Genomic DNA, 21602 nt, shown 5'->3' with positions numbered 1-21602 from the left:
AAATAAATAAATAAAATTTTAAACCATTTTTAAAGCTGAGGCTTGCATTTAAATCTTCACCCACACCCCAGCCCCACTGTGTCACACAGCCGTACCCTACCTACCTGCTGTGGGATTGAATGAGAATGGCCCTCATAGGTTCATAGTTGCACCCTTAGTCCCCAACTGATGAACTGACAGGCAAGAATTAGGAGGTTTGACCTTGTTGGGAAAGGCAGCCATTCTTGTGATATTTCAGCAAAGGATGTGGCTGCGTTTTGCCCTTGTCCAAAAAAAAATCTGCTAAATGGAAAAGTTTTGGGTGGATGGTGTTGGCAGAGGAGATTTCAAGACAGCCCAGGACTGACAGTGTCCTGTGGTGATCTCATACAGATCTACAATGGAAAGAAACAAGCCCGTAAGCAGCACCCTCCAGGGCCTCTGCATCAGCTCCTGCCTCCAGGTTCCTGCCCTGCTTGAGTTCCTGTCCTGACTTCCTGCTGTGATGGGAAGTGAAGAGGAAGTGTGAGTCAGATTAACCCTTTCCTCTCCAAGTTGCTTTTGGCCATGGCGTTCTATCACAGCAGTAGGAACCCTGACTAAGACACTTGCTTAACCATATCGTGTTCTGTTTTGGTGAGGGAGGTGAGAAACAGCGCTCGGCACAGAACCCCAGGTACCAGCCAAGTCTCCATCACTGAGCCGTGGTTTGTGATCCTGCCAAAGGCCACTGGTTGAAATGCTCACCCACAAGGGGACAGTGAGTGGAGACGGGGTCCTTGGGGAAGGGATTAGGCAATGAGACAGAGACCCATGGGAAGGATCAATGTCCTTAGAAAAGAAGCCACCAGCAGCCCCTTCACCCTCCCACCAGGAGAGTTCACAAGGAGATGACAGCCATCTGTAGCTGAGAAAATGGCCCCCAGCAGACTCTCGCTGCCTCCATCTTGGCTTCAGCCATGCTTCTGCACCCGAGGCCTCACACCTTGCACTGGAGACAAAGCCTGGCTACAGTAACACCGCCTGGCCTGCACTTACACTCTCCAGCAGCACAGAAGAGGAAGGAAGGAAACCAGAGTGTTCAATCTCGAAGGCCAGAGAATTCCGGGAGAGCAGAAGGCCACCCAGCATGCCTCCATCCCCAAAGCCCAAAGGCCTCGTGTGCTCCCCCCTCCTCTCTCACAGCGATGACCTGCTCTGCCCTGCCTGCCTCACACCTTCATCCCCACAGGAGGAACACAAGGCCCAGGATCCAGAGCTGTGAGAGATGACATCCACTGTTCATAAGACACTCCTCACCCATCTGTCTTAGTCAGGGTTTCACTGCTGTGAACAGACACCATGACCAAGTCAAGCCTTGTGAGGACAGCATTTCATTGGGGCTGGCTTACAGGTTCAGAGGTTTGGTCCAATATCATCAAGGCAGGAGCATGGCAGCATCTGAACAGGCATGGTGCAGGCAGAGCTGAGAGTTCTACATCTTTATCTAAGAACTGCTAGTGGAAGACTGGCTTCCAGACAGCTAGGAGAGGGTCTTAAAGCCCACACCCTCAGTGGCACAGCTACTCCAAGGCCATGCCTACTACAACAGTGCCACACTTTCTAACAGTGCCACTCCCTGGGCAGAAAATATCCAAACCGGCACACAATCCTTCCTTCCCCCTCCCTCTTCCCTCTCCTTGCCTCCCTCCTTTGCGCAAGAAATACAACCCCAGGTCTTACTCGTGCCAGACACTCATCCCTCTGCCATGCAGAATGCCCAGGTATTGCTTCAGAGTAAGCCAGGCTGACACTGCCCAAGAGAAAGCCTGACAGTCACCTCAAAGGCTATCACAACTTTGCTGACGACAGATCCTGCCTACGCTTTGAAGTGGACTTCGAGGTTGAGCAAGGCATTACTCGGTGAGGTCAAGTAGCTCCAGAGGGATCTGGAAGTGCCAGGAGTATACTACATACCACAGGGAGGCTGAAGAATGAACCTCCTGGCTGTGTGTCACCAGGGCACAGGGACATCAAGCATAGTTCCCGATTCTGCAACTGAGCCGGGGGGAAGGCGTCATCTATATGCAGGGTCTACCTTCCTGCCACCTTCACTACCCAAGCCTCCTGGCCAATAAAAAAGAACACAGCTGAGGCCTGAGGTCAATGCTTTTGACCGCTTGCTTATTTTCCTTTTGGGGGCCCTGGAGGTAGTAAGAGAGGGTCTATTAGCCCAGGCTCGCCCCAAACTCATTATGTAGCAAAGATGACTTTAAATTCCTGATCATCGTGCCTCGGCTTCCTAAGGGCTGAGGCTGTAGGTGTGCACCACGCTTGGCTCCTTCAGCACTGGGCGTGGAAGCCACGGCCTTGTACATGCCAGGCGAGCCTTCCACAGCTGAGCCACATCCCCAGCCATTCCTGCAAAGCCCTACTCCAGAGGTCAGCTCTTCAGTCCACAGACTAAAGTCACTAGTCCCAGGCAGGCAGGCAGGCAAGAGGGGAAGGACTTCCCAATGAGGAAACACACTTAGCAGAGTTAGCATACAAGGAAAAGAACACGGCAGAAAAATGAGTTCAAGGCACTTCCTCCCTCCCGCCTAGCCTGTGCCCCTCCCAACTGCTGCCCCCGAAAGCTACCCAGGGCCTTGACACTGCCCAACTGGAATGGACCATTCTCCCTGTAAGCAAACACTCCTGAGCTTCCTCCAAGACTCCAGGTAATAAATAACCCCCATAAACAGCCATGACAGGTTCATTACCTCAACGCATGTGCACCTCCCCGCTCCGGAGGCCTCGGGCCTTGCATGGGAGATAGGCCTCACTACAGTGACACCACCTGGCCTGCACTTGCCAGGCGAAGCCATCGATGCTGAGGACAAGGGTGAGGAAGAAGCAGGGGAGGGAGATACCAATCAGAAAGAGTTCACGCCGGCTTCCCAGGATGCCTCAGGTCTCCCAGCATGCCTTGAGGCCCACAAGGCCCAAGGCCCCCTGTATCCCTCCTCCTTTCTCACAGAGGAGGCTAGCCTCAAAGCCATAGATTAACACATGCTGAAAGAACTTTGTATTGTTTTGTTTTACATTTATTTATTTGTTTTGTTTTTTCGAGATTTTTTTTTCTCTCTGTGTAGCCCTGGCTATCCTGGTACCTGCTTTAGAGACCAGACTGGCCTCAAACACAGAGACCTGCCTGCCTCTGCCTCTCAAGTATCGGATTCAAGGTATGCACCACCAGCCGGCTCACTCCTTTCTTTTTCTTTTCTTAAGATAGTATCTCACTGTGTAGTCCAGGCTGGCCTGGAACTTACTACGTAGCCCCGGCTGGCTTCAATTTCAAGATCCTCTGCTTCAGGACAGGCAAGGTGGCTTAACAGGTAAAGATGCTTGCCACCGAGACCGATAATCTGAGTTCCATTCCTGAACTCGGATGGTGGAGAGAACTAACCCTAACGAGTTGTCCTCTGACCTCTACACGCCATGGCATCCATGTACCTACACACGGATAGATGAATGCGATTGAAAGACCCTTCCACCTCTGTCCCCTGAGTGTCAAGGTTACGGGTAACTTTCTTGGCCACCCAGCAAAGCTGAAGGGACCTTAAAGACCATCCGGCCTTTGTGCCAGGGATGTAGCTCAGTTGGTAGAACGCTTATGTAGCATTCATGAAGCCCTCTATCCCAACACCAGCCCAGACCAGCCCAGCCCAGCCTAGCCCAGCCTTGTCCAGCTCAACCCAGTCCAGCCTAGCCCAGCCCAAGTAAAACTGAGCATACAGACTCAGGCCTGCAGTTCCCATACCTGGGAGGCTGAAGCAAGAGAATCGTGAGTTCAAGGCCAGACTGAGCCATACAATGAGACTCTGTGTCAGGCCCAGAGATCCCAAGGCAGTCTTTGGGTGACTAGAGTCACTCAGGAGCTCCTAGCTCCCAAGCCCAGCGCACTGCCCTGGGGACTGATCACTGGCCTGGGAAGGGGCTTCTACTAGCTCCAATGAGCAGCACAGTAGAAACCCAGGACACACAGGTCAGAGGTGAGGCAGTACACACCAGTTCCAACAGCCTGAAGACAAGTCCTGCCTCTGCCAATTAGCCCAGAGCATGGGGACAGTCGCTAAATGTAGAACCAAGGGAATCATCGCTTCCTTCCGGGAGGACTTAAGGAAGAATGCACTGTAAAGCAAACATCACGGCTTTATGCCTCAGTTTCCACATCTGTGGAACAGGACATGAGTCCTTCCTCTGAGGGCCCTGCTGCAAAGCAGATAAAGAAATAAGTAGGTGACAGTGCCTGCGAGGCTCTGGCCCGTGGCACTTCACCTCAGGCCTTCCTCTGCCTCTCCAGGTACAGTGTCCCCTCTAACCAGGTTCAACTCTCCGTGCTTTGGTCAAGGTCCCTCACATAGAGTTGGCCTCCAGGGCACAGTCTGTCCTGTACCTCCTACACCTGGATACAAGTCCCCATGCGCAATGAATGGTGTGCTGAGGGTCCTCACAAGGGACGACAGGGGAGCAGGGGGTGCTTTGTACTGACCTCCATAATGGTTCTCAACAAGGACTGAGTGTTAGGGACACCAGAGATCTGTCTCTCATCGCCTGACTCCACAAACATAGGCGACCCCCAAACCCAGATACTGGCTTGCTTCAGGGGCTCCCTAACATCTGGAGGGTCTGGCATCAACTGTCAGACCCAGACAGGCATCACACCCTCACCGATGGTGAAAGGAGTACCGCGTGGGGTGTTATTGAAGAACGCAGGTTCCCACGGGAAAAATGCTCACTGTGTGTAATTAAGTTTAAGAAAAAAAAAAATTAGCGAGCCGTGAGACAGCCGCTGCAATAAAACCACCGGCCTGCAACAACCGGGCTGCACGCTGCAGTGTGCACCCAGCGGGGACTCCGGGCTGCATACGGCACACAGGAAAGGCTGGCTACAGCCTCTCATCTTCTGTCTTAGATGTTTTTCTCAATAAACATGTATGAATGACTTACTAAAAGGAGGGGGTGAAGGAGGAGACTGATCTGGGGTGGGGTGGGGGTGGGGTGGGGGTGGGGCTCAGCATGTAGAGCACTGCCCAGCAAGACACATAAACCGGGTGTGGTGACTCACATCTAAAATCTCAACACTATGGAGGTGGGGGCGGGTGGGGGCGGGGATTAGAAGTCCAAGGTCATCCTTGGCTACAGAACAAGCTTGAAGCTGGACTGGGCTACTAGAACTTGTCTCTGGAAAGAAAGAGAAAGAGAGGGAATGGGAGAGGAAAGGGAGGAGGAGGGAGGAAGGGAGGGAGAAGGAGGGAAGGAAGGAAGGAAGGAAGGAAGGAAGGAGGGATAGCAATTCCCAGGGGCCACTGGGAACTCAGTAAGGGTTCTTGCTGCCAAGCCTGAACCTGAGTGTAATTCCTGGGACCCACATGGTAGAAAGCAAGAACAACCCCACCATGTTATCCTCCAGGGAACTCCATACATGTACTATGGCCCACCATCTCCTACACATACAAAAAAAGAAAAGAAAATAAACCAAAACAATTAAGTAGAGAGGGGTCATATATATATATATATATATATATATATATATATATATATATATTGTTTTCATATAAAGTGTGTGTGTGTGTGTGTGTACTGTGTGTGTGTGTATATATATATATATGTGTGTATGTGTGTGTGTATATATATATATGTGTGTGTGTGTATATATATGTGTGTGTGTGTGTGTATATATATATATAATGTGTATATACAATATATATATATATATATATGTGTGTGTATGTGTGTGTATATATGTGTGTGTGTATATATATATATATTTGAAACAGGTGGAAGTGCCCAGGCTGGCCTGGAAGTCACTGCGTAGTCATCCAGCATGTCCTGGGCAGAGCGACCATGCAATCCCCACCTCTGCCTCCAGAGCCCTAGGATTACAAATGTGCACCACCGTGCTCACTGCAGAACACGGGTTCTGGAAGCTGCCCGGGCTCGATGCTAGCTCTGCCTACCTCCCTCTGTGACACCAAGCTGGTGATCTACCCTCCCTGTACCTGTCGCCACATGCGTAATAAGTGGTGGTGACAGAGTCCTGCCCACGAACATTTGTGTCATACGGACCGATGGGCTAAGCAAGGTGACAGACATTCTCAGCACTGGGCCTGACCTGTAGTCAAATGCACACGGGGCGTTGTTACAGGCCTATGAGGCTGTCACACATACCACGGCTCACCCAGTATTTCAGCATCCCAGCCTGGGCACTCAGGGAAGAATGATGGGGGGTTGGGAGGAAGGAGGTGAAAAACGGCTGGAGAGTTTAGCCAGTCCCAGAGCTCTGAGCCAGAGCTGTGAGGATGATCTGGACACAGAACACTGAGGAAGTCCAGAGCCTGTGCAGTGCCAACCACCCTGTCTCCTCCAATCAGATGCCCCACATCTCTGACTGCAAAATGAGACCCACTGTGACTTTCCTTCCGGACGATGTTTCAGTCTCCTTCAGTTGTCAAGACCGACTACCATCAACCTGAGATGTTACCAAAAAAATACAAACTTGTTATCTTAGAGTCGTGGAGGTCAAAAACAGTCCGAGATGAGTTTCACTGAGGTGGCCAGGTGGCAGGGCTACATGCCTCATGACCCCTTTCGGGAGTCAGACAACCCTTTCATAGGGGTCGCCTAAGACGTTTGGAAAACGCAGATGTTTACATTATGATTCATAACAGTAGCAAAATTACAGTTATGAAGTAGCAGTGAAATAATTTCATGACCGGAGGGTCACCACAACACGAGGAACCGTGTTGAAGGGTTGCAACGTTGGAAAGGCTAAGAACGGCCGTGCTATAGGAGAGTCTGCTTCTAGAAGCGGCTCTCATCCCTTGGTTCAGGACCCCTTCTCCCACCTCCAAAGCTGTCTGCGTGGCGTCTTCTCTGTTTTCTGGCCTCCCTCTTACAAGGACCCTGTGATGACATCAGGTCACCCAGAGGAGCCAAGATTACGCCCCACTTCCAGATCTCAGATGAGAGTCCCTTGGCCAGTCAGTGCCTATTCGGTCTCTGAGACTGGGGTGTAAACAGCGTTAGAGGAACTGTTGCTTGGTCCCCGTAGTTCTGTGACGCAGGCTGAGGTCACCAGGGCTGTGTGAGTATAAGACATAGCCCCAGTCCTTCATGCTGGGCACTGGGGATGGGAGCTTCACAGGGCTGAGTGCCATCGCAGTGGGGACCTGGGGACACCTTCCCAGACTCCACACAGACTCTGAGTAGATAGTCTCACACATGCCTCCTGCTGAGACAAAGAAGCTGAGTAGCTTTGGCTCTGTACCATGAAGGGCCCTGGGAGTCTATCTAGAGGAGTCTGATAGACTGAGAGGCCGTGAAACCAGAGACGGAAAGAGAGAGAAAACAGTCAGGTATGGTAGTACACACCTTCGATCTCAGCTCTCTGGAGGCAGAAGCAGGCCTAGTCTACATGGAAGAGTTCTAGGCCGGTGAGGGCTGACAGTGAGAGACTGACTCAAAAAGAGGAGAAAAAGAAGGGGGAGGAAGGATAGAACAAAAATCAGCTCTTTTAATTTAACAACTGGCAAGGGGGCTTCAATGAAAAAAGAAGCGTGGCCCCCATATCCTCGCACAGAGACTCTCTCTCAGGCCTCAGGCCCTGCCCTGCAGTGTAGAACCCAGAAAAGGGATTTAGGAGCCATCAAATTCAAGAGAACCCCAGCATATACCTCCATGTTAGGCCTGAGTCTGTAGGGAAAACCTTAAGCCTGCCCTCTGTAGACTGAGGGACACCGCTGGCCATGCTGGCCTGACCCCATACCTGGAAGTACAGAAGCACAGGCCCCACCCTCTCAATCCTGGTCCAGTGGGGAGGATGGGTCTCCCAGGCCCTCTGATGAATACACTACCACCCCCATCCCAACTTCTCAGAGGCTGCTCGCAGGCCTAGGTAAAGAACCCCAGGCAGTGGGTATCATAACCCACCCGCCTGGTCCAAATGTACCCAGGGAGGGAAAGACAAAGAAGGCGGTGAGATAGCAAATCCTGAACCACCAGAAAAGACTGGGGTGGCTGGGAATGTTTCTGAGAGAGGCAGGAAGGACAAGCAATGCCAGAGGGGGAACTGGAGTCCAGGCTGAGTGTTCACTCAGCAGGCAGAGGTGTGGGGCCCTGTCCTGGAGAAAGAATGGATGACAGTGGTTCTCAGCTCACTGATCCCGCCTCTCCCGTGTACTCAAGGCTGCTCCCCTGGCCCCAATTCCCTTACTTAACACCTTCAGGGAAGAGATTGGGAGTGGACAGGTTCCAAAGTCCACCAGTACTGACCAAGCCCACAGACTTCAAGGGGACAGCCCTGCCATCAACTACCACAATAAGGTAACTTCCATTACCTCAGCTGTCCATCTGCAAAGTGGGTGTGATCAACGGTGCCCTGACTGTAACACCCTAACACGGTACCCATGGCCACTCAAGTCCCCTTTCCTCTTCCCACTGGTCTCTGGCCTGGGCTCCATCAGAGTCTCCTTTGTTTCCATGGAGACACTGATGGTCTCCTCCCCCCACCTTCCTGGTGCTTCTGTTCATCACCTCTTCAAGGGCTGCCTTCTGCTCTCCCCTGGGTTGGGGATTGAAGGAAGACCTGGACAACAAACAAAACTTAGCCTCTCAAGAATGAGTCCCCGTCACCTGGGAGCTGGCCAGCAGGTAGGAGACACACCCCACCTTCATGAGAGCTGGGGAATGACAGACCAGGGCTTTTACTCTGTCCCCATTTCAAGGGAAGGAGCCTCACCTAGAGCACTAGGGAGGGTTTATAGAGCTGCTGGGAAGCTGCTGTCTCAGGAGCTAAGAGCTCACCTCTCAGCAGGAAACATTTCTAAAACACCAGACTGAGGACAGTTAAGCTCTCCCCAAAGGACCCGCAGTCTCAGGCCCTAGAGCAGGGGACTCCAGAGGAGCAAGGGAATGATGGTGATGATGAGGCCTCTGGGCTTCAAGCCAACAAGGCCTCAATTCTAGTCTCTTTTCAGAGAAGTGTGAATGTGTGTGAGCATGCTTGTGCATGCATGTGTGTGTGTTTGTGAACATGCACATGCATCTCTGTGTGTGAGCATGTGTGTGCATGCATGTGCATTTGTGTATGTGTGTGAGTATACATATGGTCTGTGTGTAAGCAAGCATATGTGTCCGCGTGTGTGTGAGCATGCACATGTCTCTCCGTGTGAGCGTGCATGCGTGTATGAGCATGCACCTGTGTGTGTATGAACATGCACATGTGTCTCTGCATGTGTGAGCATGCACATGGTCTGTGTGTGAGTATGCATATGTATCTGTGTGTGTGAGCATGCATATGGTCTGTGTGTGAACATGCATATGTGTCTGTGTGTGTGAGAGTGCACGTGTGTATGAACATGCCCGTGTGTGTGTGTGTGTGTGTGTGTGTGAGCATTCTCATATCTCTGTGTGTGAGAGAATACATGGGTGTGTGTGTGAGCATGCATGTGTCTCTCCGTGTGAGCGTGCATGTGTGTATGAACATGCAACTGTGTGTATGTGTGTGTGTATGTGTGTGTGTGTGTGTGTGTGTTTTCACACCACAACCTATAGACTTAGTGGAATGACATAGTCTACATTGCAGAGGTGGAAAGATGCCTTTTGCCTTCAGCTGCGAGCCTAGTGTGTGGTAAACACTGTCACTATAAACTACATTAACATCGTTAGTGTCTGCTGACAAACACATCCCTGAAGAGAGGGACGTACAATGCTATGCCCTGCAGGCAGCTGGGCACTCTGAGGCTTGCCCCTGCCCAGCAGCAGGATGGATAAACTGACCCAAGACAGCCCCACCCTGAAGTCACCCCTGCGTTTCCCCACACACCAGCTGCTCTGCCCCATAGCGACCTGCTGCTGCCACATGGTGAGCTGAATGAGGACATGAAGAGACAGAGAGTCCTGCAGCCCTCCAAGCAGTGGTGACAGGTCAGCCTTTTGTCCACTACGCAGCCGCAGTCCATGTGCTATTACGGCGTAGGTATGAAATGTTCTCCTGAAAGGTTTGGTCCCCAGCCCAGTTGATGGGCCATGGGGACGGCCACTGCCTCGTTGGCCCAATCCATTGTGTTTGCTTTGGATCTCTACCTGAGCTGGCCTCAAACTTCGATGCAGGAGAAGAAGAGCTGATCTCCTGAGCAACAGCTGCGAGTCGCCATGTCACTTATTGATGTGCTGGGACCAAGCCCAGGGCTTCTTGGATGCTGGGCGAGTGTATACCAGCTGGGCTAAACCCCAGGCGCCTCTCTCTCCCCCTCCCTCCTCCCTCCTCCCTCCCTCCCTCTCTCTCTCTCTCTCTCTCTCTCTCTCTCTCTTTCTCTCTCTCTTGCTCCTGGCTGCCACAATATGAACGCCTCTCCTATCCCATGTCTTCTTGCCGTCATGCTCCTGCCTCAACCACAGACCAAGAAACAAAACCACAAGCCAAAATGAATCTTCCCCTTTAAATGAATCTTCCCCCTTTAAATCGCCAGTCCTGGGGACCACACCACAGCAATGGTAACTGACTGACACATCAGGGCTTTGTGTCAGCTTCTTATAACTACCCACCAGGCAGGTGACGCAGCCTCCCTGTGCAGACAAGGCACGGAGACACGGGGAGGGGCTGGTCTGCGTGGTGCAGCCAGTACACGAGCATAGATGGTCAATCCATGGGGCATGATCCCAGTAAAGGGCCCATCTGGAGTAGCTAGCCATCTAGGTAAACTGTGTCCCTCACTCTATACTCCCTGGAAGAGAGGATCGACTGTCCCCACTTTATGGATGGGAAAAGTGAGGCTCGGGCACTGAAGCCCCTTGCTATTGAACAGAGCCACAACCTAGGACCAGCAGGATGGCTCAGTGCATAATGGTGCTTTGCTGCCTTGCCCGATGATCTGAGTGTAGAGCCCAGGTACCACATGGTGGAAGTAGAGAACTGACTCCTACATCACCTGTACACGTGCTGCAGAATAATATATGTGTACACACACACACACACACACACACACACACACACACACACACACACGCACACACGTGCACACACATGATGGATGGATGGATAGATAGATAGATAGATAGATAGATAGATAGATAGATAGATAGATAGATAGATAGATGGATGGATGACAGAGAGAGAGGGGGGGGGAGGGTTCCTCTGTTTACCTGTGGCTGTCCTGGCACTCAGAGAGATCTGCCTGCCTCTGCCTCCAAAGTGCTGGGATCAAAGGCCCAGCAAGCATAATTTTTTCTAAAATGCCCCACCCTGAAGCCAAAACCACGTCTTCCTCTAGAAAACCCCACCTCAATCCACACCCCCACCTAGCCCAGCTTGGTGCCCATGGCTGCTCTCTCCACCTGCAGTTTCTGCGCCCTCCCTCCCCTCCCCAGCTATGGACTGAGGGGAGAGAATTGTGTCCTGGTTTGAATCCAAGATGGAGCTCCACAGGATAGAGGATTGTTACCGTGACAGAACCCCATCACCTAGGAGACAACCCACTAGGCCTGTCTGTGAGGAAGTGTCTCAACGGGGTTCATGGAGGTGGGAAGACCTCTTTATCTGGCGTGACACCATCCCAAGGCTGGAGTCTTGAGTCAGAAAAGAGCCACCTGAACCACGACCTTCCCTGTCCTCTGCTTTCCGGGTGGCAGATGCGGCATGGGGAACTCAAAGGCTGCCCTCACAGTGGAAGCCTCCCCGCTCACTGCCCAAGCCAGGGTGGACGCCATATTACAGGCACAGACAGGAGAGGTGAGCGCTCCTCCCCACCAGCCTTGTTTATACCTGCTAGGTAGCTACCATAGCTCCATTGACTTGATGGGGAAACTCGGCCTCAGAGGGGTTCCCAGGCAACCCAAACTCACACGGCTCGAGCTGAGCTTAAGAACCGGCCCAGACCAGCAAGAGAAGATGAACAGCGGGGCAGCAGTCTCCTCATCTAGCTTTGAACAGCATGGGGGACAGAATGAAGACTGAGAATGAGAAACAGGAGTCTGGTCCCTCGTGTCTAAGCTATGGCCTACTCTGAGCCGTCCTGACCAGCCCAGCCAAGAACTAGAAACACACACAGGCAGCTCACGGGGTCACGGGGGTGTTCTGCCTCGGCATGCTGTCCGGCACTGACCTGACCTGTGATCTGGCTAGGATCATTGAGGCTGACCTAAGGAGTCATGTCCCCAGGACACAGCAGGTGCACTGGGCAGGGGGTAGAGAGAAGGCATGCCAGAAAGATCTAGAAGAATGCAGTTACTGCATTCCAGACCTGAGCTCAGGCTCAGGGAAGGAAATGGAGCAAATCGCAGGCCCTGCCTGAGGAACGGTCTCCTTTCTTTTTTTTTTTTTTTTCTGGGGCTGGGGATCGAACCCAGGGCCTTGCGCTTGCTAGGCAAGCGCTCTACCACTGAGCTAAATCCCTAACCCCATGGTCTCCTTTCTTGTACCTCACACTGCTCCAGGAGAGCCCCATCCATCTGCCCAGGTGCTTTTCCATCTGGACATTTGCCAAACCCTGTGTGAGTTTACACTCTTGCTCCTGACACCTTCCCATCATGCCCCAGACCCCTGGATATCCATCCGTAGTCTACTTCACCCTGCCTCCCAGACCCCTGGCTGAAGTCCTCTTCAGCTTAGTACCTGTGGGGCTTCCAAACAGAGCAGACAGACAGGCAATACAGAGGAACCACGTTCATCCAGTCCAGCTAATCACAGAGGAGAGGTGCCCACACACTGAGATTGCTCACCCACCCCACGCCAGGCAGAAACCCTAAGGGTCCACCCACTCAACATGAGAAACGAATGTGCACGAGGCCCTCCCTTCCCTGCCAGGGCCTCTGTGCTGGAGACCTGGGGCCATCTGCCTGAGAACCAGCCTTTAACTCACCCCAGGAGACAAAAAGGTTCCTCTCCCCTTTTCACATCAGGAAAGCCAGGATCTCAACTCAGGGCCCCAGATGCCTTAAGCCACGAATTATCACCTCACCATCAGAAACACGCGCGCGCGCGCGCACACACACACACACACACACACACACACACACACACACACACAAGCTTTCTATTACCCTGAGAATAGAGTGACTGTGATTCAAGCTACCTTCCCTGAGCTGCCAAAATGGCTCAGGTTGAGGGAAGCATCGGGACAGAGTTCAGTCCCTTCAACTCACACGGCAGGAGAGAACCCATTCCTGCAAGCTGTCCCCTGGCCTCCATTTGTGAGCCATGATGCACAAACACACTTGCACACTACATAAATTAACATAAGAAATCTAAGTAGCCACTCTAAGTACCGCTGAGTGTGAGTTGAGCTAGGCACAGCAGAAAAAAATCAGTGGTTCGGTTTACCGGAGTCCAGGAGGACTTTGGCTTCCATATGGCCCCAACATCAGTGCTTGGACTGGTTAACAAAGGCCGGGGAATTGCGGCCTTAGCCGCCAAGGTGTCCTGCTTCTCGGGAGCTGCCAGACACAAGGTGCAAAGAGTCCTCAACAACAACAGCAAAGCGAGAATGGAGCCAGCTCTGGTAGCTCACACCTGTAATGCTAGCACTTGGGAGGCTGAGGCAGGAGGATTGCAGTTAGTACAACTGAAACGGGACCCTGTCTCAACCAGAAAAAGAAACAAAAGACCTCTTTTTAAAAGGGGGCTAAGGATGTAATTCAGCAGAATGTCCGCCTGGCATCCAGAAGCCCCGGGGTTTATTCCCCAGCACCAGACACGGCGGCACATGCCTATATTCTTAGAAGTAGAGGCAAGAGATTCAGAGGTTCGTGGTCATCGTCTGCTGCGTGGTGAGTTCAAAGCCGCCCTGGGTTATGGGAAAACTTGTCTGCCCCCACCCACAAAAATAAAACAAGATAAAATAAAGACTAGCCAGAAAGATGGCTCAGCGGGTGAAGGTCTTTGTTGCCAAGTTCAATTAATTCCCCAGGTCCTAAAAGTTGGAAGAAGAAAACTGACTCCTGTTAAGTTATCCCTTGACCTCCACACATGAACCATGGCACATGCACACACACACACTGACACACATGTACACACACACACACACACACACACACACACACATACTCACACACTCACACACTAAATATAAAATTTTTAATTTTAAAAAAATGAAAGAAATGGACTGGTATTAGCAGAAGTAACCACACAGCATCTTAGTTCCCAAGGACTGCTCCAAGGAGCAAATCTCCTCTCCCTTCCGTTTCAAGCAGGAACACAAGGATGCTGGGAGAGTCTGTGAGTCCACCAAGACCACTAGGGCAGTGAGAGGCCTGGATGTGGGTCTGGGGCCAGGCCTCCCCACTCCGATGCAACAGGCTCCCAGGCAAAAGAGAGAAAGAGGCCACCACAGCAAGCCTCGGCACTGACCTCATCCGGGCGAAGGGTCTTAACGAACCACAGTACTCTCTAACCACTGTCCCACCCTGTCCCACACCCCTGACCGACTCCACTCTTTTCCCAGTGGGCAAAGGTCACTTACTCTGTCTGGGGTGGTGCAGCCGCTGGGTCCAGGTCTATGGGAAGAGCAGAGAGAGACAGCCTGTGAGGCAGAGCCTGGCCCCAGGAACTGAGCCCATTCCCACCCTCTGTTCCCCGCCCCTCCAAGGAACCATGGTGCCTGTAGAATAATCCCCTGCCTATCCCTTGACCCCTCTCTATTGAGTAAGCTCCCTACCTGTCCTGCTGGCCCACACCGCCCCACTGGCCCAACCTCAGTCAGAACCAGCACCCTGCCCTGCCAGGCTTCCACCAACCACAGCTCTTGGAAGGGTTGCTATGCGCAGGAAGTTCCTGCTGATCCAGTCCCCAGTGTAGCCCAGATGACAGATCTGAGAGCCCAGCAGCTGGCATTTACCGACAACATGACTGGACCCTCCCACCCCTGGGGTGCTGGCTCCCCGAGCAGACAGATGGGTTCTTTGGAGCCATGGCTGGAAGGCTACAAGAGCTTAGGGCTTGTGTAGCAGAAACTCCGGCCAAGCCGTTCCATTTAGGCCCCGACAGAGAGCAAGCCAGATGTTGCAGGAATGCCAGGAATTTCTTTCCCAAGAGAAGCAGGATATAGTCTCTTCCAGTGGCTCCTTTCCTGCTTACTGGAGACCCGGGGAGCCTGAGACTCCCCACCAGTTCTCTGGGACTTGTCTGCAATTCCCACTTGCCGCCAAGACTCCCAGAGACACCTCACCTGAGCTGGGGACAGTGTCAAAGCAGATCAGTGAGGGCTCTGTGTCCCTCTCAGGGGCGAGGCCAGGGACAACCAGGCCAGTGTTGGTGTCCTCCTCATCGTCACTGTCATCAAACTCAAAGGCTTCTCCGGAGTCCTCCTCCACCTCGGGGGAGGGGCCTGGAGCTCTGGGAGCCAGGGGATCTCCTGGAAGAGAGGAGGGGTTAGTGGGCTGTGGGGCAGTGTCTGAAGGCTGGTTAGCAGCTCTGGAAACTGGGCTCAGGCTGTTCAAGCCAGAAGGTCTGCTAAAGCATCCTGGGCCCTAGGTCAGTTCTCTGAGGAGAAGAGGGCAGTAGAGGTGCTCTGCAGACAGTCTCTCCTTTCAGCCTTTTGAGACAAGGCCCTGGCTGGCCTGGAACTCAGAGACCCACCTGCCTCTGGTTGCCAGATGCTGGCATTAAAGGCAGGCACCGCACGCCAGGCTGATTTCCAGGTCCTTTAAAATGCGCTTGGAAGACACCTATTTCTGCGTGTTTCTGTGCTAGTGCTTTCTGTGTAGGGGTTAGTGAGAGTGAGCAAGCTCGTCTCTTGGGACCTGTGGGGAGGGGGGGAGCAGATGACACCCAGGCACTGGGACAGGGATGGCTGGAGCTAGGTGTGAAACCTGAGTTCCCAGCACAGAGGTCTCCAGTAGGGCCTCACTTTCTGCTCCTCCTCCCCTCCTGGTTTGTTCTATGCCCATTTCCTCATTCTTCACAGCCCAGCACAGAGGTATCCCTTAGCTCACAGACAAGGTGCCTCCCTCTGCTCCGGTCTCTCGCTTGGCTCACCCTGGCCTTGCACAGCTTACTCCATATGGCGTGTGATCTACGCCAACTACGGATCTCAAATACCACAGCAGACTCTGCTCTTTACTGTCAGGGCCCCACTGGACCAGGCTGTGGCCCTAGGGTTTTGGTCTAAATACTGAAGAACTGTGGTTTCTGTCCATCAGGGTACACTCCTGACTCTGAGGACCTTCCTGCGGCAGGGAGCAGAGAGCGGAGAGCAGAATCTCACCAATGCAAGTCACATCACTCCCCCGGGTTCCCTCCCTGGTACAACGAAAAAGGAAAAGCAGAACTCCCTAGGGCTGGCTGCAGGGCCTCAAACATTCCTTAGCCTCAACATCACTCACAGCAAGGGACAGTACCACCGTGGCTCCTTCCCACACATGGTGGGGGTTCAGCAGCACCGCACTCTGGGACAGTAGCTCCTCACTGATATGACACCCCAAAGTGTCTCCAAACATTGCTATATGTTCTCCCAGGGAGCAAATCCCTACGAGTTGGGAATTTCCAGGGTAAATATTGTCCCCAGCATTGACAAGGCTCTAAGAGCTCTAACTTGAGTGACAGACACGGAGCCTGTCTGAGACCCCTGAGGACATGAGTGGTGGGGAGAGAGGCCAGAGCAGAGAGCAGAGTGGACGCAATAGCACATGGACAAGCAGGTGGCTACCTCCAGTACCAAGTTTCTCTGTGGTGGCCAGGAGGTACTCAGGCATGCCACTCAGGGGTACACTGTAGATGAGACAAGCTCTCCTGATCGGTGTGGGGCCTGACACCTGTCATCATAGCACTCAGGAAGCTGAGGCAGGAGGACTACAGATTTGAGATCAGCCTGAGCTATAAAGGGAGATCCTGCCCAAGCAGTTAGGAGAGCTTCCAGAGGGCCTGAGTTCAGTTCCCAGCACTCACATCCAGCAGCTCACAACCACCTGTAACCGAGCTCCAGGGGACCCCATGCTGCCTCCTGGTCTCCAAAGACACAGACATAGGCACCCAAACTCACATACACATGAAAATAATCTTTTTCAAAAAAAAACCTCTGGGCCCAGAAAGATAGCTTGGGAAGGGGTGAAGTCACTAGAAGCCCACTGACGACAGCCAGAGGACTGAGTTCCACAGTGGAGCCCACATAGAGACGTAAAAAGACGCCCATCTCCACAACGCTGTCCTCTGACCTCCACAGGCACACTGACACTCACGCACACAGTAATATAAAATGTTAAACAGATGAACCATGGAGACAAAGTCAGGCAGATCTCTGAGTCCGAGGCCAGCCTGGTCTACGGAGTGAGTTCTGGGACAGCCAGGGCTACACAGAGAAACCCTGCCTCAAAAACAAGAAACGAACAAACCAGAAACGAGTCACTCACTTCAGACGTCTAAAACTATATAATTACTATACAATGCTGCTCATAAAACTGCACTTGGTGGTATCCAAGTATCATTCACTCAGCATTGGGTTGACAATTTCAGATATTTTAAAGATTTCTGTTAACAAAATAAGATTGGGGGGTTGGGGATTTAGCTCAGAGGCTTGCCTAGGAAGCCCAAGGCCCTGGGTTCGATCCCCAGCTCCGAAAAAAAGAACCAAAAAAAACAAAAAACAAAAAAAAAAAACAAAATAAGATTGGGCACAATTTTTAAAATTATTTATTATGGGGTTTTTGTGTATATATGTATGTATTGTGTGTATGTATGTATGTAGTATGTATATGTGTATGTATGTAGTATGTATGTATGTATGTATGTATGTATGTGCCAGGGCACTCTGGTGGAAGTCAGAGAACAACTTTTGATAGTCATTTCTCTCCCTCCGCCATGTGGGTCCTGGGGATCGAACTCAGATCTTTTGGCTTGGCGGCAATTACCATCACTGAGCAGCTGAGCCATCTCGCCAGCCCATATCGAATACAGTTTTGAGACTGTTTTGACAGTGGTGTCAACTATATGGACAGTGTGTACATATGTGTCTGTGTACACATGGGCATATGCACATGTAGGCATGCATGTGTGTGTGTGCGTGTGTGTGTGTGTGTGCCCTTGTGTACAGAGAACCTCTGCCATCTCCCTTTTCTCTCTACTCCAGTCACACTGGTCTTAGGTCCTGCCTCAGGACCTTTGCACTGGCTGCTCCAGGCCTGAGATGCTCTTTTCTCAGATGTCTTTCCCTGGGGCTGGAGAGATGGCTCAGCGGTTAAGAGCACCAAACTACTCTTCCAGAGGTCCTGAGTTCAATTCCCAGCAACCACATGGTGGCTCACAACCATCTGTAAAGAGATCTGATGCCCTCTTCTGGTGTGTCTGAAGACAGCTACAGTGTACTTATATATAATAAATGAATAAATCTTTAAAAAAAAATGTCTTCCCCTGTTCCCACCCCCTCAGGCCATTATCTGCCTGCCACTGGTCAGTAGGGTTGCCATGGAGATCCTAGGACCCCCCTCCCCCTCATTTGGTTTTCAGAGACAGAGTCTCGTGTAGCATAAGCTGGTCTCAAACTCACTATGTAGCCAAGAATGACCTTGAAATTCTGATCCTCCTGCCTCCAACACACTGTGGTGAGAGGGAGTGCTTGGATTAGAGACATTTGACACCACACCCAGCGCTCAAAATAAAATTTCAATCCCAGAGTAAATGTCCACGGAGTCCCTGTCTGCTATCTGGGGAGTGTATGACACAGACCCATCCTGTTTCACGGATGCCCAGACACTCAGTGCCCTCTGTCTGTCGCTCCTGACGTTCCATGCACATGTGGCAGGTGTCACCAGTGACTAAGGTCTTAAGCATCAGCTGTAGGGTGAGCATGGAGGGACCTGACCGCCACACTTTGCTTGGCTTCTGCTCTAAGAATGGGGTCACAGGGCTCCAGGACTGCTTGAGGATAGACAGCCTTACATGGAGGCCCCCGGTGCAAGGGCTCAGTGACTACCAGATGTTTGCATGACAATGTCAGGCACATTGCTATCATTAATGACATCATATTCTCCTGACGCCAGCATGATTATGTGCAGCCGGAGTCCCATCTATGCCCGTGGCTAACATGAGCTGTCTCTTCCGAGACACAGGCCAGCCCAGGTCACACCGGCTCCCCCAGGGTGGTCAAGAGCTCAGGTCACTTCTGCTCCTCCTTCAGGAGTGCAAAGAGCTCCAGCTAGTCTCATCTGTCACCAGAAATCCAACCAGCAGCTCCCGGCAGCCCTGAGCCAGTGATTGTGAGGAAGTTAAGACACTGACCTGAGGTTTCAGGGCTCACTGAGGACCCCAGGGGGTTGGAGGTGCACCAGGAGAGACAAGGCCATGCACGAAAGAGGAGCCAGCTAATGCTTACTAGGGCCTGGGATAGGACCAGGCATGAGGCTACCCTCAGAGAGCCAGAAGGGTGAAGAATCATGCTAAGAGCTTGGATGGGGAGTGGGTGCAGCTCGATGGGACAGCAGGAGTCAGTGACCAAGAAAGGAGCGGGGAGCAGGGGAGGGGGAGACAGTGGCAGGAACCAGAGGAACCTGAGGCCTCTGGCACAGCAAAAAACCCTCTCCCAGCTGGCTGCCCTCCTTCCCTTCCCCAGGATACGCCGCAGCTCTCTTTATCAGAAGGAAAATCCAGCGACCCAGCCCAGGGTGACTGGAAGCCCAGCCCTCTCTCACCATCTGGACAGGTGGCATGACAGGTGCCAGTCACTCGTGGCCTTGACAGACACACCCCATCCTCAAGAAAGTCAATCTAAAGTGAGTCTAGGAAACAGAAACACTAGGAGCCACCATTGCTGTTAGAAACCTAACCTCCTCTGGGAAGCCCCTCCCACAGCAGCAGGCTCCACCCACCACGGCAGGCCCCTCCCACCTCAGTGCCGGTGGTACTGAACCGCAAACTGGTGGCTTCGTCATACTTCACGAAGGAACATTCCAGAGGGAAAGAGACTCATCTTCTGGTCCCACCAAGGCTTAGACACTCAGGGAGGATTCGCGCAGGCTATCCCCGCCCTTCGATGATGCACACTCCTATTCACTGAGCACTGGTTGCCACACGCAGTCCCATATGTGTGTTTAAACCTTGCAACAGTACTAAAGAGGGCATCATTATCATCCCAGGTTTATGGACAAGGACACTGAGCTGTAGAGACACCATGTCCTATAACAAAGCTCACAGTGCAAGCGGCAGGCAGCGGCAGGATCCGAAAGCGGAGGACTAACGGAGGAGCCCTTGCTGTAGCAGATTTACTTGCTTCCCTCCCTGCAGGGGTCAGGAAGGGGCAGGGGGAGACAAGAGGGCAGGAAGCTGGGATTGTGGGTAAAATGGCCATGGCCCAGTCCACCAGGACAGGGTCCAGATGCCACCCTGTGGTAGCTGGGGCCCCACTGAAGGGGGTGCCAAATAAAACACAGGAAGCTGGGCTACATTCCAGCTCAACAAGTGGTTTTGTTGGGTAAATATTTTTTTTCTTCCTTTCTTAAAACAGTCAAGACTGGGATACTTCCAAGATCCAATCGTATGGTCAAACCTTTCCCACTCAATCCCAATTTGCACCTTCAAATTGAGCCCCAAATCCCCCTCAATCCCAGTCCCCAAACTGTCCATCTCTGCAGGTGATCTTAGGCAACAAACAGGTCATCAGAAGATGCCTGACATGATCCATTTTGTGGACAGGGAGCCTGAAGCAGATAGACACGGTGCATATAACCCGAAGAGCTCAACCTATCCACCAGTATAGCCCAGCCCTGTCACTGGGACCCTGGGGTACAGTACCTATGGCAGGCTGTGGAGGAGGGTTCGAGGAAGCCATCAGACAGGGTCTAGCTCAGTCTACCACCGTCTCGACGCTCGCCTGTGGAAAGAAAGCCAGAGACAGTCAGATAACCTGAGGGAGGGACAGCAAGCGAGCCTGCTTCATAAGCCGTGCTCCAGCCCAGCCCCACGCATGCTCTTCCCGACAACCCCAGAAAGGGCCTGGCCTCCATCCGGTATAAATCATTAACTTATAGAAAAACTGCCAGCTGCACGGTAGAAATCCCCATCTTCCCAGAATTCACTGCAGCCGCAATCTGCCTTAGCCCACTGTCAAGGGGCCAGCTCTTAGGAGACTGTGGGCTAGCCAAGAAGGTCTGTCCCCACTGCCCCGTCCTCCAGCCCAGGGCCTGGAGTTACACTTCAACAGCCGAGTCCCCATGCTCTAGAAACCATAGTGCCCTGGATCGGATGGTCACGAATATGGCTGGACATTTCCTCCTCATGAGAGCCCCAACACCACAGGCTCCCGTGGCTCTGACTCCTGGGCCCATGACAAAAGCCACCCTCTCTTGTTGCTCACTGTCCTGCCCTATGGGGTTGGCCAGCTGGCAAGCAGCCACCAACCTAAGTACACAGTTGTAGGAAGCACCAGGCTACAAAGAGGTGGTTGGCACAGGACAGGGACAGAATCCCAGATGGTACAGGTCACTCCCTACACTTAGAGCAGGCTGGGCCACGGGGGACCGGGCTCCTCAGGCTCTGGAGCAACCTTGTCAGATGTCCCTGTGCCTCTAATGTGGTAGCTGCCCTTCTAATGCTCCCTCCAGGGAGGGAATCAAGCCTGAAGAAAAGAGCAGAGGGCTCCGTCGAGCCTGACCATGTCACCAACTGGCTGTGGACCTGT

General features: G+C 52.5%; 1 protein-coding gene across 4 annotated transcripts in view; it reads right to left on the bottom strand.

Annotated features, from left to right (window-relative positions):
• Arhgef10l (Rho guanine nucleotide exchange factor 10 like) overlaps window positions 1-20908 on the bottom strand; it is a 103320-nt gene extending 82412 nt beyond the window's left edge. For 2 of the 4 annotated variants that reach the window (XM_032895300.1, XM_032895308.1), the window contains exons 1-3: window positions 20717-20906; window positions 15165-15350; window positions 14460-14493 (exon numbers count right to left, since the gene is read on the bottom strand). In XM_032895300.1, the coding sequence (XP_032751191.1) occupies window positions 14460-14493; window positions 15165-15350; window positions 20717-20753 (257 nt within the window). In that variant the 5' untranslated portion in view covers window positions 20754-20906. Of the gene's footprint in view, window positions 1-14459; window positions 14494-15164; window positions 15351-20716 lie in introns of all 4 variants that reach the window. The other 2 variants (XM_032895291.1, XM_032895286.1) reach the window with 2 other exon arrangements.
• Between the last annotated feature and the right edge of the window lie 694 nt (window positions 20909-21602).

This window comes from Rattus rattus, chromosome 1 (genome assembly GCF_011064425.1).
Source record: "Rattus rattus isolate New Zealand chromosome 1, Rrattus_CSIRO_v1, whole genome shotgun sequence".
NCBI lineage: Eukaryota > Metazoa > Chordata > Mammalia > Rodentia > Muridae > Rattus > Rattus rattus.
Note: the sequence above shows the minus strand (reverse complement) of the source record. Positions and strands in the feature narration are given on the sequence as shown.